The 16,529-nt window shown below is 48.0% G+C and overlaps 1 protein-coding gene across 4 annotated transcripts in view; it reads right to left on the bottom strand.

Moving 5' to 3' along the window:
* The window catches only part of SEC24C (SEC24 homolog C, COPII coat complex component), a 128,624-nt gene that overhangs the window by 93,771 nt on the left and 18,324 nt on the right, over window positions 1-16,529 (bottom strand). For all 4 annotated transcript variants that reach the window (XM_069753244.1, XM_069753245.1, XM_069753247.1 and 1 more), the window contains 2 exons: window positions 5,902-6,071; window positions 4,988-5,440 (listed from right to left, as the gene is read on the bottom strand). In XM_069753244.1, the coding sequence (XP_069609345.1) occupies window positions 4,988-5,440; window positions 5,902-6,071 (623 nt within the window). The remainder of the gene's footprint in view (window positions 1-4,987; window positions 5,441-5,901; window positions 6,072-16,529) is intronic.

The following is a 16,529-nucleotide window of genomic DNA, read 5'->3' as shown; positions in this document are numbered from 1 at the left end:
AGGATTATCAGATAACTGGATGTTTCTTTCCTTCATCTCATTATGGGGATTTATTCTCTCCCTTTGGACATTCTGGCACCTGGGCGGGGCCGGACACAAGGCTCTATCGGTATCTTTTGTACATGACCTGGCGGTATTCCTTGAGCTCTAGGGACTCTTGAGCTCTTCAGTACACTACTTGGAGCACTTCGCAGGACCGGATATTCTTCTTCTCCACTATATGATGGGAACCCATTCTTTCTATGGACTTGGACATTACGTTGCCTGAAATGGATTCTCCTGGCTTTTTGTGTACGGGACTTGATTGCAATTATGCTTATCGGCTACCTGGATGTAATATCTCCTGTGACGGGATGTGTTAACCACCGCTGGTGGATATGTATCTACATGTCATCCTGTTGTATGGATGCCCAGCAGAGAGGAATTGTTTTACATATAAGTTTGGGGGACACTACGAACAATCCTCTTTATTTAGTGTCTCAGCTGGACATCCAGGCACTGTGGATGATCTTTGTTGTGTTCTTTGGGGGTACTGTGGCTTATATAAGCTTTCGGTGTATTTATCATCAGTACACCGATTTGCTCTATACACTTCTATGAACATTCGGGGATGTTCTGCCTATTTGTTTATTTTCTTTGTATGTTCACACTGACATGCATTTGTTCCCCTCATTTATCCTTTTAGGTACGGTCTTGCCACGATTATGAGCTGTGCGATACACTTCTTTCTATTTGGCCAGCTCCATCTATCCCCCTTTCCACAACTTCCCTCCTTTTCTCTCCCCCTCCTCCCTCGTCCTCTTGTATTCATCTCCTGACTATCAGGCTGGCGCGCCGTAGCTCTGTTTTTGGCGCTTGCGCAATGCGACTCAGTTGTGAGTCGTATTTGCGCAGCCGCCGTACATCTCCATGGAGATCGCTTACACTTCCGGCTTAGCGCTTAAGGTACCGTCACACTAGACGATATCGCTAGCGATCCGTGACGTTGCAGCGTCCTCGCTAGCGATATCGTCCAGTGTGACAGGCAGCAGCGATCAGGCCCCTGCTGTGCTGTCGCTGGTCGGGGAAGAAAGTCCAGAACTTTATTTCGTCGCTGGACTCCCCGCAGACATCGCTGAATCGGTGTGTGTGACACCGATTCAGCGATGTCTTCACTGGTAACCAGGGTAAACATCGGGTAACTAAGCGCAGGGCCGCGATTAGTAACCCGATGTTTACCCTGGTTACCATCGTAAAAAAACAAACACTACATACTTACATTCAGCTGTCTGTCCCTTGCCGTCTGCTTCCTGCACTGACTGCTGGCCGTAAAGTGAAAGCACAGCACAGCGGTGAGTCACACAGCGGTGACTCACCGCTGTGGCTGTGCTGTGCTTTCACTTTACGGCCAGCAGTCAGTGCAGGAAGCAGACGGCAAGGGACAGACAGCTGAATGTAAGTATGTACTGTTTGTTTTTTTACGCTGGTAACCAGGGTAAACATCGGGTTACTAAGCGCGGCCCTGCGCTTAGTTACCCGATGTTTACCCTGGTTACCGGGGACCTCGGGATCGTTGGTCGCTGGAGAGCGGTCTGTGTGACAGCTCTCCAGCAACCAAACAGCGACGCTGCAGCGATCCGGATCGTTGTCGGTATCGCTGCAGCGTCGCTAAGTGTGACGGTACCTTTACCTTACACAGCCGGTGCGCGTCCTCTGCACTCCCGCCATCGGCGCCCAGGCGTTTCCAGCTGCCTACACACCTGCCAATCACGGTCTGTATATATATGTAGACTTGTCACCACTGCACACACTTCCCCTGACGAAGCCGCAGCGGCGGCGATACGCGTGGGGCTTTCTCTGCTCACCCCATCGTGTGTCCTGATGCCGGATTCTTAGGCAAGGACCTGGGTTAGTATCCTATGGCCGGACCAGGTATGGGCTTCTGCTCGACCTAGGTGGATACAGCTGGTTATTTATATAGCCGTTTCTGTATTGGATGTCAGTAGGTACTCTATCTTTTGACCAGGGCTCCTATTTAGGAGACTCTGGCCTTACGTGATACAGTCACTGTATATTATTTCTTTAGCAGTGTCTAGCTTTGTTATCCTACACCTACTGTTAAACCATTCTCATGTATCCATATACTCTATGGCCACATGTATCCTATACCTCAGTTTCTACTGTATAGGGGTGTCATTGTATGGTTCTGTATTTTAGATGTTTTTATCATGTTTGTTGTTGTGGTGTTTGAATAAACATTATTTTGTTACTTTTCTATATTTTGTTGTGCGAGCCTTTCTATAGTCCATTCTTTTTTCTTGTTTAGTTTGTTATCCATTACATTGGACTTGGCTCTGCACACTTTGGATTCTCTTTACAGCTAGAGTGCACCCTTTCTTTATATACTATATGACTGAGCCCTTCTGACACATGTTATACATGCTGTCATTAGGCCTAGTACTTTCATAGCAATCCTTATGGAAATTCGATGTTCCAGTAAGTACCTGACTCGGGCTCCAATTGTCTCCTGCTTGTCCTCTGGTAAATGGGATATTCTGCATCTGGAGTCTAGACACACTCCCAGGAAGTTCTTTCTGTGTTCTGGTAACAGGTCGGATTTCTGCCAGTTTATGACCCAGCCTAGATATCCCATTACTGATATTGTCCGAATCCTGTGATCCGTCAGGACTTCTACTGATTTTGCCACGAGAAGAAAGTCGTCCAGGTATGGAATTATTATGATGCCCTGGCTTCTCAGGAAGGCCACCACCTCTGACGCCAGCTTTGTGAATATACGGGGCGCCGAAGCCAGTCCGAAGGGGAGGCCCTGAAACTGGTAGTGGCAGGTCCGGGTTGGCAGCGCTACCGCAAACCTTAGCCGATTTTGTGATGAAGGATGCACCGGGACCTGATAGTAGGCACTCTTCAGGTTGAGAGTGCACATTACAGCGTCCTGATCTATGAGATGAACTGCTGACCGGATAGATTCCATTCGAAACCTTTTGTATCTCACCCAGGCATTCAAAGGTTTTAGATTTATAATAGTGCGACTTTCGCGGGACGGCTTTGTGATGGTGAATAGGGATGAATAGTGCCCCCTTCCTATTTCTGACAGAGGAACCGGAATTATTACTGCCGCACTGAGCATGTCCTGTAAATCTATCAGTATGGCAGAATCTGCCGTGACTATGGTAGGAGCGATGTACCTTTCTGGAGGAGGGGCGAAAAGCTCTATGATGTATCCTTCTGACACGGTTCTGTGAACCCACTGATTCTGAGTGATTTGGGCCCAATTTCCTGCAAAGTGATGTAGCCTTCCCCCAATGCAAGTGGCGTCATTGTGTCTTTGTTCTGGAGGCTGGACTAAGAAGAAACCTCTGCTGTTCTTACCCTGGCTACGGGAGCCCCTATAGGACCCTCTGCTGGACCTACTCTGCCCTCTGAAATGATACTGCTTTCTGGAGAATAATTCTTTCCGAAAGGGCTGGGACCGTTTAGGTTTGTCCTAAGGGAACCCCCTTCTTTTTGTCAGAGGCTGACAAGGATAATATCTAACACTGGTCCATATACCCTCTGACCTGAAAATGGGATGGAGCACAGCTTGGTCTTAGAGGCATTATCTCCTGACCGGGACCTTAACCATACAACCCTCCTAGCAGCATTAGACAGGGAACTGTTTCTGGCTGAAAATCTAACCGACTCAGCCGTCATATCAGATAAGAATGCCATGGCCAACTTTATAATAGGAAAGGAACTCAGAATACCAGATCTAGGGGTCTTATTGGACAAATGCTCTTCCAACTGACCCATCCTTAAGTACATAGATCTGACCAACGAAGTGGCTGCTATGTTTGTCCTAATTAGGGCCGCGAAAGCTTCCCAGGCCCTCTTTAGGAGAATGTCGGATTTTCTCTCCATAGGGTCATGCAAATTAGAAGAGTCCTCAAAAGGTATGGCAGTTTTTTTTGTGACCTTTGCCAGGGGATCATCAATTTTAGGGATTTCCTCCCATAACTTGACTTCCTCAGGGTCAAATGGTAAGCGGCATACAGGACATATGCTGGACTTCACCGAGACCTTGCTGGGTTTTTTTTAGCTGTGGCCGGGGGAGCAGCGGGGGTTCCCTTATCCTAAACGACATAAGATAGGGAGTAATAGGCTAGAAGGCATGCTGGGATTTTTTATCTGAGGTGAGGGTGGACTGCGCCAGGCGGACTTGCCCCTCCATCCTCGATCATGTCTCCTTCCATAGGTGCGATCTGAAGCTGGAGCCAAAATCACCCCGGTACGATGCTGGACGACATCGCAAGTAGCGATCACGCTGCTATGCGTTCCACCGCTGGAGCGCTCACTCTACCCCGCTTTCAACACGTCACCGGAAGTGACGTTTCCGGCACTGACGATACCGAAGTGATGCGGCTCCACCGAGACTCCGGAAGCCGCCCGCTCGGAAGCTCAGCGTGCCACGCCAGATGTTGCGTCGCCAGGACAGCGCCCCTTCCCTGCTGACTGGAAGAAACGCTCTACACACCAGGATCCCCATCCTTGTGGCACCGCATCCTGAGCAGAGAGCCTCCCACCGGGAGGAACGGCTTTATCCCGGAGCCTCGTCCTTCTCCAGGGCTTTGGGGTAGAGGGACTCCCCCTTGGGAAGTTTCGACCCTGAGCCTCTTGACAGGGGGAAGGATATTGGCGGGCCACATGATCCCCCTGAGCTCGGTAAGCTTGCGCAGCTCTTCTCGTGTGTCCCTCCATGCAGGGACAGGAAAAAACACTGAGGAATTGGGGGTGGGACCGGACCTTTAAACTCTCGTGCGTTTCCTGTCCTGGCAAGGAGGACGTCCTCCAGGATGCTGTTAGGAGGGACGTCCTGGAAAAAGCGCTAGATGTATTTTTTTTTTTTATAGTATGTGATGTAACTGGAAGTTCAATATTACAGAAAATTCCTCTAAGGATAACACATTAACAATGAAAATATAAAATATATATTTAGAAGCAATATGCTCACCATTGTGCTGAAGAGGAAATCCGCCCTGACCAGGAGGTGGCATTGAAGGAGGTGGTCCTTGAGGACCAGGTATCATACCCGAGACAGCAGGTTGGGGTTGAGTTGGTAATATACTATTTGACTGAGATAATTGTGGTCCAGCTAGTGGTTGTCCTGGTATTCCTGGACCTTGCAATGTAGTAGGTGGGGGTCCTCCTGAAATAGGCGGGGGATAGTGAGAGGCTGGTGCAGCTGGTTGAGACGGAAAACCTTGGGGAGTAGAAAGGCGTTGTGGAGCAGAAGGTCCAGGGAATTGTTGTGTTGGCGGTGGTTGGACTTGTGGTAAACTAGTAGGAGTCATTCCTTGAGGCAAATTCATAGCAGCTGAACCTTGACTACTGGAATATGGGTTGTAAGCCCCTGTACCTGTAGTAGGAAAACTTCCAGATGACGGGGGTAGAGGGCTCTGTGAACCTATGGCAAAATAAAAGATGACTGAAAAAGGCACTAGCCAAAACTCCAAGTAGTTACTAATGTTTAAAGCTAATTACTAATCTCGCAATCTAAGAAACTTGTGAAAATAGAAAGGCGCTGTTAAATGGGTTGTCCGAATTCATGAAAGTCTACAGTCTCTATGTGCCCACAGACTTATGAATCCTCACATCATGTGAAGCACGCACTGCGAGGATTCTTCTGTGCCGGCGGCGAGACTGAGTGGTCATATGACCGCAAGTATGTAATATACATACTCTGTCTCACTGCTGACCCCGGAGAATCCTCACAGCACACAGTGCACCTGATGGGATGATTCACAAGCCAGCAGTCACATAGAAAGACTGCAGACTTTCAAAAAAAACCTGGACAACCCCTTGAATAAAAGAGCACATGTAATACAGTCTTTTATAAAAAAAAAAAAACACCATATAATTTCTTACCAAAGCCAGTTGCCGCTGTTAGTGGAGTGGATGTGGGCACACCACCAAGATGCATGCCCATCATTTGGTTAGATAACTGCTGTGTACTGGTTGAAGATGGAGGGTATTGCTGAAAATTAGCTGCTTGTGGATGAGTTCCTGTTTGGACATACGGTTGTGACACAGGTGGTCTGAAGCAGAACATAAAATGAGAAAATTGGTTTTATGAAAAATAAAAGTAAATCAAAATAGCAGTTGCCGAAATAAAGCTGTAATCTTGGCCAGAAGTAAAAAAAAAAAATTAATGGAATTTACCAGGGTAAGAATAAAGGTACTGTCACACTCAGCAACTTTCCAACGATCACGACAAGCGATACGACCTGGCCGTGATCGTTGGAAAGTCCTTGTGTGGTCGCTGGAAAGCTGTCACACAGACAGCTCTCCAGCGACCAACGATGCCGAAGTCCCCGGGAAACCAGGGTAAACATCGGGTTACTAAGCGCAGGGCCGTGCTTAGTAACCCGATGTTTACCCTGGTTACAATTGTAAATGTGAAAAAAAAAAAAAACACTAAATACTTACATTCCGGTGTCTGTCACGTCCCCCGCCGTCAGCTTCCCGCACTGACTGAGCGCCGGCCGGCCGTAAAGCAGAGCACAGCGGTGACGTCACCACTGTGCTTTACGGCCGGCGCTCACAGTCAGTGCGGGAAGCTGATGGCGAGGGACGTGACAGACACCGGAATGTAAGTATGTAGTGTTTTGTTTTTTTTTACATTTACACGCTGCTGCGTGTCAAACACAACGAGATCGCTATCCAGGACGCTGCAACGTCACGGATCGCTATCGTTATCGTTGTAATGTTGTTCAGTGTGAAGGTACCTTAAGGGCTAGACAAATATGAAAGAACTAAGGAAAATAAACAAGTTAAACCCTTCTGTAAACTTAGCATAAGAATGAACCATAGATTACACAGGTCTGCAACTAAAAAGCTGTTTGATTATTTTCATCTAATTTCCATGCACCATATATACTCGAGTATAAGCCGACCCGAGTATAAGCCGACCCCCCTAATTTTGCCACAAAAAACTGGGAAAACTTAATGACTTGAGTATAAGCCTAGGGTGGGAAATGCAGCAGCTACCAGTAAATGTCAAAAGTAAAAATAGATACCAATAAAAGTAAAATTAATTGAGACATCAGTAGGTTAAGCGTTTTTGAATATCCATTTTGAATCAGGAGCCCCATTTAATGCTCTATACAGTTTATGATGGGCCCCATAAGATGCTCCATATTAAAATATGCCCCATATAATCCTGCATAAAGGTTAATAATGGCCCCATATAATCCTGCATAAAGGTTAATAATGGCCCCATATAATCCTGCATAAAGGTTAATAATGGCCCCATATAATCCTGCATAAAGGTTAATAATGGCCCCATATAATCCTGCATAAAGGTTAATAATGGCCCCATATAATCCTGCATAAAGGTTAATAATGGCCCCATATAATCCTGCATAAAGGTTAATAATGGCCCCATATAATCCTGCATAAAGGTTAATAATGGCCCCATATAATCCTGCATAAAGGTTAATAATGGCCCCATATAATCCTGCATAAAGGTTAATAATGGCCCCATATAATCCTGCATAAAGGTTAATAATGGCCCCATATAATCCTGCATAAAGGTTAATAATGGCCCCATATAATCCTGCATAAAGGTTAATAATGGCCCCATATAATCCTGCATAAAGGTTAATAATGGCCCCATATAATCCTGCATAAAGGTTAATAATGGCCCCATATAATCCTGCATAAAGGTTAATAATGGCCCCATATAATCCTGCATAAAGGTTAATAATGGCCCCATATAATCCTGCATAAAGGTTAATAATGGCCCCATATAATCCTGCATAAAGGTTAATAATGGCCCCATATAATCCTGCATAAAGGTTAATAATGGCCCCATATAATCCTGCATAAAGGTTAATAATGGCCCCCATATAATCCTGCATAAAGGTTAATAATGGCCCCCATATAATCCTGCATAAAGGTTAATAATGGCCCCCTATAATCCTGCATAAAGGTTAATAATGGCCCCCTATAATCCTGCATAAAGGTTAATAATGGCCCCCTATAATCCTGCATAAAGGTTAATAATGGCCCCCTATAATCCTGCATAAAGGTTAATAATGGCCCCCTATAATCCTGCATAAAGGTTAATAATGGCCCCCTATAATCCTGCATAAAGGTTAATAATGGCCCCCTATAATCCTGCATAAAGGTTAATAATGGCCCCCTATAATCCTGCATAAAGGTTAATAATGGCCCCCTATAATCCTGCATAAAGGTTAATAATGGCCCCCTATAATCCTGCATAAAGGTTAATAATGGCCCCCTATAATCCTGCATAAAGGTTAATAATGGCCCCCTATAATCCTGCATAAAGGTTAATAATGGCCCCCTATAATCCTGCATAAAGGTTAATAATGGCCCCCTATAATCCTGCATAAAGGTTAATAATGGCCCCCTATAATCCTGCATAAAGGTTAATAATGGCCCCCTATAATCCTGCATAAAGGTTAATAATGGCCCCCTAAGATGCTCCATAAAGATATTTGCCCCATACAGTGCTGCACAAACGTTATGGCCCCATACAGTGCTGCACAAACGTTATGGCCCCATACAGTGCTGCACAAACGTTATGGCCCCATACAGTGCTGCACAAACGTTATGGCCCCATACAGTGCTGCACAAACGTTATGGCCCCATACAGTGCTGCACAAACGTTATGGCCCCATACAGTGCTGCACAAACGTTATGGCCCCATACAGTGCTGCACAAACGTTATGGCCCCATACAGTGCTGCACAAACGTTATGGCCCCATACAGTGCTGCACAAACGTTATGGCCCCATACAGTGCTGCACAAACGTTATGGCCCCATACAGTGCTGCACAAACGTTATGGCCCCATACAGTGCTGCACAAACGTTATGGCCCCATACAGTGCTGCACAAACGTTATGGCCCCATACAGTGCTGCACAAACGTTATGGCCCCATACAGTGCTGCACAAACGTTATGGCCCCATACAGTGCTGCACAAACGTTATGGCCCCATACAGTGCTGCACAAACGTTATGGCCCCATACAGTGCTGCACAAACGTTATGGCCCCATACAGTGCTGCACAAACGTTATGGCCCCATACAGTGCTGCACAAACGTTATGGCCCCATACAGTGCTGCACAAACGTTATGGCCCCATACAGTGCTGCACAAACGTTATGGCCCCATACAGTGCTGCACAAACGTTATGGCCCCATACAGTGCTGCACAAACGTTATGGCCCCATACAGTGCTGCACAAACGTTATGGCCCCATACAGTGCTGCACAAACGTTATGGCCCCATACAGTGCTGCACAAACGTTATGGCCCCATACAGTGCTGCACAAACGTTATGGCCCCATACAGTGCTGCACAAACGTTATGGCCCCATACAGTGCTGCACAAACGTTATGGCCCCATACAGTGCTGCACAAACGTTATGGCCCCATACAGTGCTGCACAAACGTTATGGCCCCATACAGTGCTGCACAAACGTTATGGCCCCATACAGTGCTGCACAAACGTTATGGCCCCATACAGTGCTGCACAAACGTTATGGCCCCATACAGTGCTGCACAAACGTTATGGCCCCATACAGTGCTGCACAAACGTTATGGCCCCATACAGTGCTGCACAAACGTTATGGCCCCATACAGTGCTGCACAAACGTTATGGCCCCATACAGTGCTGCACAAACGTTATGGCCCCATACAGTGCTGCACAAACGTTATGGCCCCATACAGTGCTGCACAAACGTTATGGCCCCATACAGTGCTGCACAAACGTTATGGCCCCATACAGTGCTGCACAAACGTTATGGCCCCATACAGTGCTGCACAAACGTTATGGCCCCATACAGTGCTGCACAAACGTTATGGCCCCATACAGTGCTGCACAAACGTTATGGCCCCATACAGTGCTGCACAAACGTTATGGCCCCATACAGTGCTGCACAAACGTTATGGCCCCATACAGTGCTGCACAAACGTTATGGCCCCATACAGTGCTGCACAAACGTTATGGCCCCATACAGTGCTGCACAAACGTTATGGCCCCATACAGTGCTGCACAAACGTTATGGCCCCATACAGTGCTGCACAAACGTTATGGCCCCATACAGTGCTGCACAAACGTTATGGCCCCATACAGTGCTGCACAAACGTTATGGCCCCATACAGTGCTGCACAAACGTTATGGCCCCATACAGTGCTGCACAAACGTTATGGCCCCATACAGTGCTGCACAAACGTTATGGCCCCATACAGTGCTGCACAAACGTTATGGCCCCATACAGTGCTGCACAAACGTTATGGCCCCATACAGTGCTGCACAAACGTTATGGCCCCATACAGTGCTGCACAAACGTTATGGCCCCATACAGTGCTGCACAAACGTTATGGCCCCATACAGTGCTGCACAAACGTTATGGCCCCATACAGTGCTGCACAAACGTTATGGCCCCATACAGTGCTGCACAAACGTTATGGCCCCATACAGTGCTGCACAAACGTTATGGCCCCATACAGTGCTGCACAAACGTTATGGCCCCATACAGTGCTGCACAAACGTTATGGCCCCATACAGTGCTGCACAAACGTTATGGCCCCATACAGTGCTGCACAAACGTTATGGCCCCATACAGTGCTGCACAAACGTTATGGCCCCATACAGTGCTGCACAAACGTTATGGCCCCATACAGTGCTGCACAAACGTTATGGCCCCATACAGTGCTGCACAAACGTTATGGCCCCATACAGTGCTGCACAAACGTTATGGCCCCATACAGTGCTGCACAAACGTTATGGCCCCATACAGTGCTGCACAAACGTTATGGCCCCATACAGTGCTGCACAAACGTTATGGCCCCATACAGTGCTGCACAAACGTTATGGCCCCATACAGTGCTGCACAAACGTTATGGCCCCATACAGTGCTGCACAAACGTTATGGCCCCATACAGTGCTGCACAAACGTTATGGCCCCATACAGTGCTGCACAAACGTTATGGCCCCATACAGTGCTGCACAAACGTTATGGCCCCATACAGTGCTGCACAAACGTTATGGCCCCATACAGTGCTGCACAAACGTTATGGCCCCATACAGTGCTGCACAAACGTTATGGCCCCATACAGTGCTGCACAAACGTTATGGCCCCATACAGTGCTGCACAAACGTTATGGCCCCATACAGTGCTGCACAAACGTTATGGCCCCATACAGTGCTGCACAAACGTTATGGCCCCATACAGTGCTGCACAAACGTTATGGCCCCATACAGTGCTGCACAAACGTTATGGCCCCATACAGTGCTGCACAAACGTTATGGCCCCATACAGTGCTGCACAAACGTTATGGCCCCATACAGTGCTGCACAAACGTTATGGCCCCATACAGTGCTGCACAAACGTTATGGCCCCATACAGTGCTGCACAAACGTTATGGCCCCATACAGTGCTGCACAAACGTTATGGCCCCATACAGTGCTGCACAAACGTTATGGCCCCATACAGTGCTGCACAAACGTTATGGCCCCATACAGTGCTGCACAAACGTTATGGCCCCATACAGTGCTGCACAAACGTTATGGCCCCATACAGTGCTGCACAAACGTTATGGCCCCATACAGTGCTGCACAAACGTTATGGCCCCATACAGTGCTGCACAAACGTTATGGCCCCATACAGTGCTGCACAAACGTTATGGCCCCATACAGTGCTGCACAAACGTTATGGCCCCATACAGTGCTGCACAAACGTTATGGCCCCATACAGTGCTGCACAAACGTTATGGCCCCATACAGTGCTGCACAAACGTTATGGCCCCATACAGTGCTGCACAAACGTTATGGCCCCATACAGTGCTGCACAAACGTTATGGCCCCATACAGTGCTGCACAAACGTTATGGCCCCATACAGTGCTGCACAAACGTTATGGCCCCATACAGTGCTGCACAAACGTTATGGCCCCATACAGTGCTGCACAAACGTTATGGCCCCATACAGTGCTGCACAAACGTTATGGCCCCATACAGTGCTGCACAAACGTTATGGCCCCATACAGTGCTGCACAAACGTTATGGCCCCATACAGTGCTGCACAAACGTTATGGCCCCATACAGTGCTGCACAAACGTTATGGCCCCATACAGTGCTGCACAAACGTTATGGCCCCATACAGTGCTGCACAAACGTTATGGCCCCATACAGTGCTGCACAAACGTTATGGCCCCATACAGTGCTGCACAAACGTTATGGCCCCATACAGTGCTGCACAAACGTTATGGCCCCATACAGTGCTGCACAAACGTTATGGCCCCATACAGTGCTGCACAAACGTTATGGCCCCATACAGTGCTGCACAAACGTTATGGCCCCATACAGTGCTGCACAAACGTTATGGCCCCATACAGTGCTGCACAAACGTTATGGCCCCATACAGTGCTGCACAAACGTTATGGCCCCATACAGTGCTGCACAAACGTTATGGCCCCATACAGTGCTGCACAAACGTTATGGCCCCATACAGTGCTGCACAAACGTTATGGCCCCATACAGTGCTGCACAAACGTTATGGCCCCATACAGTGCTGCACAAACGTTATGGCCCCATACAGTGCTGCACAAACGTTATGGCCCCATACAGTGCTGCACAAACGTTATGGCCCCATACAGTGCTGCACAAACGTTATGGCCCCATACAGTGCTGCACAAACGTTATGGCCCCATACAGTGCTGCACAAACGTTATGGCCCCATACAGTGCTGCACAAACGTTATGGCCCCATACAGTGCTGCACAAACGTTATGGCCCCATACAGTGCTGCACAAACGTTATGGCCCCATACAGTGCTGCACAAACGTTATGGCCCCATACAGTGCTGCACAAACGTTATGGCCCCATACAGTGCTGCACAAACGTTATGGCCCCATACAGTGCTGCACAAACGTTATGGCCCCATACAGTGCTGCACAAACGTTATGGCCCCATACAGTGCTGCACAAACGTTATGGCCCCATACAGTGCTGCACAAACGTTATGGCCCCATACAGTGCTGCACAAACGTTATGGCCCCATACAGTGCTGCACAAACGTTATGGCCCCATACAGTGCTGCACAAACGTTATGGCCCCATACAGTGCTGCACAAACGTTATGGCCCCATACAGTGCTGCACAAACGTTATGGCCCCATACAGTGCTGCACAAACGTTATGGCCCCATACAGTGCTGCACAAACGTTATGGCCCCATACAGTGCTGCACAAACGTTATGGCCCCATACAGTGCTGCACAAACGTTATGGCCCCATACAGTGCTGCACAAACGTTATGGCCCCATACAGTGCTGCACAAACGTTATGGCCCCATACAGTGCTGCACAAACGTTATGGCCCCATACAGTGCTGCACAAACGTTATGGCCCCATACAGTGCTGCACAAACGTTATGGCCCCATACAGTGCTGCACAAACGTTATGGCCCCATACAGTGCTGCACAAACGTTATGGCCCCATACAGTGCTGCACAAACGTTATGGCCCCATACAGTGCTGCACAAACGTTATGGCCCCATACAGTGCTGCACAAACGTTATGGCCCCATACAGTGCTGCACAAACGTTATGGCCCCATACAGTGCTGCACAAACGTTATGGCCCCATACAGTGCTGCACAAACGTTATGGCCCCATACAGTGCTGCACAAACGTTATGGCCCCATACAGTGCTGCACAAACGCTATGGCCCCATACAGTGCTGCACAAACGCTATGGCCCCATACAGTGCTGCACAAACGCTATGGCCCCATACAGTGCTGCACAAACGCTATGGCCCCATACAGTGCTGCACAAACGCTATGGCCCCATACAGTGCTGCACAAACGCTATGGCCCCATACAGTGCTGCACAAACGCTATGGCCCCATACAGTGCTGCACAAACGCTATGGCCCCATACAGTGCTGCACAAACGCTATGGCCCCATACAGTGCTGCACAAACGCTATGGCCCCATACAGTGCTGCACAAACGCTATGGCCCCATACAGTGCTGCACAAACGCTATGGCCCCATACAGTGCTGCACAAACGCTATGGCCCCATACAGTGCTGCACAAACGTTATGGCCCCATACAGTGCTGCACAAACGTTATGGCCCCATACAGTGCTGCACAAACGTTATGGCCCCATACAGTGCTGCACAAACGTTATGGCCCCATACAGTGCTGCACAAACGTTATGGCCCCATACAGTGCTGCACAAACGTTATGGCCCCATACAGTGCTGCACAAACGTTATGGCCCCATACAGTGCTGCACAAACGTTATGGCCCCATACAGTGCTGCACAAACGTTATGGCCCCATACAGTGCTGCACAAACGTTATGGCCCCATACAGTGCTGCACAAACGTTATGGCCCCATACAGTGCTGCACAAACGTTATGGCCCCATACAGTGCTGCACAAACGTTATGGCCCCATACAGTGCTGCACAAACGTTATGGCCCCATACAGTGCTGCACAAACGTTATGGCCCCATAGGTGCTCCATTTGCTGTTGCTGTGATAAAATAATAAATCACATACTCACCTCTTCGTCGCTCAGGCCCCCGGCACTTTCAATATTCACCTGCTCCTCGTTCCGGCGCCGCTCCATCTTCACCGTCTCCTGCACTGACGTTCAGGCAGAGGGCGCGCACTAACGACGTCACCGCGCCCTCTGACCTGAGCGTCACAGCTGAAGACGGAGCGGCGCCGGAATGAGGAGCAGGTGAATATCGCGCAGCGCTCCCCTCCCTGTTATACTCACCTGCTCCTGGTGCGGTCCCTGCACGTCCGTTCCCTGGCGCCGGCAGCTTCTTCCTGTACTGAGCGGTCACTGTTAATTACAGTAATGAATATGCGGCTCTACCTCTATGGGAGGTGGAGCCGCATATTCATTACTGTAATGAGTGGTACCATGCGACCGCTCAGTACAGGAAGAAGCTGTCAACGCCAGGGAAAAGACGTGCAGGGACCGCACCAGGAGCAGGTGAGTATAATTAGACAGCAAATGCTCCCCCGCCGACCCCTGAGTATGACTCGAGTATAAGCCGAGAGGAGGACTTTCAGCCCAAAATAATGGGCTGAAAATCTCAGCTTATACTCGAGTATATACGGTATTTTGGTGTGCTGAAAACGAAAAAAATATTGAAAAAAAATCCTGGACGTCAGGATGTGCCACAAAATGCAAAATTCTCTTCAAATTTAGTATATTTTTCTCAATTTTTGGTATTTTTTTTTATCTTAGGGTTTTCAAAGTCAAAATTACTATTAATTCACATCAATGTATTGAAGATATACAATGCCAAAAAAATATAACTTTCAAAGAAAAGAACTTTCAGAGTGAGCTAATGAAACCAGCATCAACATGTTGCAAGCTGAACGAGCAGGCTCAGAGCTTGGGCTCGGGCTTGATTCAATTTTTTATCTTGGTTCTCGCCTGTTCACACTTTTTCATCTCAGTTCATGTTGGCTCGTCATATTCAACCGTGTTTCCCAAAATTAGCATTATGGCTCAGCGGAAGTTTATTAATTCGCCTGACAGTTTCTGTTACATTTGTGGTGAATATCCTCAAATAGAAGGGTGGTTTGCATTTAATGAGGTCGTAGAGAAATTTTTAGGCAATAACAAATACCCTGACTACAAAAAAATCGTCGGACGAATGCTGAAAGCATTTCAAGCTTTAGGTTGCCTGATGAGTTTGAAAGTGCATTTCCTCCACTCCCACCTTGACAACTTTCCTGAAAATTTGGGAGCTGTGAGTGAAGAACAAGGTGAACGATTCCACCAGGACATTAAAGAGATGGAAAGAAGATACCAGGGAAGATGGAGCATTACAATGATGGCAGACTACTGTTGGACGCTTCAGAGAGACATTCCAGATGCTACTCACAAGCGTAAATGCTCCAAGAGAAGCTTCACAGGGAAGAAGAATCGATTTTAGTGTGTTAGTGAGCTCATTGCAGTAAAAAAATGATTTTCATGAAACATTTGTAATAAAATAATTTTATGAGTCCAATTTCATTTAGGCTACTTTCACACTAGTGTCGTTCGACGCACCTTACAATGCGTCGTTTTGAAGAAAAAATGCATCCTGCAAAGTTGCCTGCAGGATGCGTTTTTTTTCTCCATAGACTTTAATTAGCGACGCGTTGCATCCGTCGTGCGACAGATGCGACGTGTTTTTGCAGTCCGTCGGGACAAAAAAAATGTTGCTTGCAACGTTTTTGTCCGTCGGGTCCGCTTTTTCTGACCGCCAGAACTCCGCCCCCTCCTCCCCGAACCTTACAATGGGGCAACGGATTCGTTGTAAAACTGCATCCGCTGCCCCCGTTGTGATTTTACTTCACAGCATGCGTCGTTACGTCGGTCCGACACACTGCGACGGGCCCGTACCGACGCTAGTGTGAAAGTAGCCTTATTTTGAGGTATTGTCTTATTTAACATATTTACTTAAATCAGAAAACGTGATGTTCTATGACAAAACGGAGGGAGGACATTTTCAAGAGCTCTTGAA

This window comes from Ranitomeya imitator, chromosome 2, assembly GCF_032444005.1.
Source record: "Ranitomeya imitator isolate aRanImi1 chromosome 2, aRanImi1.pri, whole genome shotgun sequence".
Lineage (NCBI taxonomy): Eukaryota > Metazoa > Chordata > Amphibia > Anura > Dendrobatidae > Ranitomeya > Ranitomeya imitator.
This window is presented reverse-complemented; position numbering and strand designations above follow the sequence as displayed.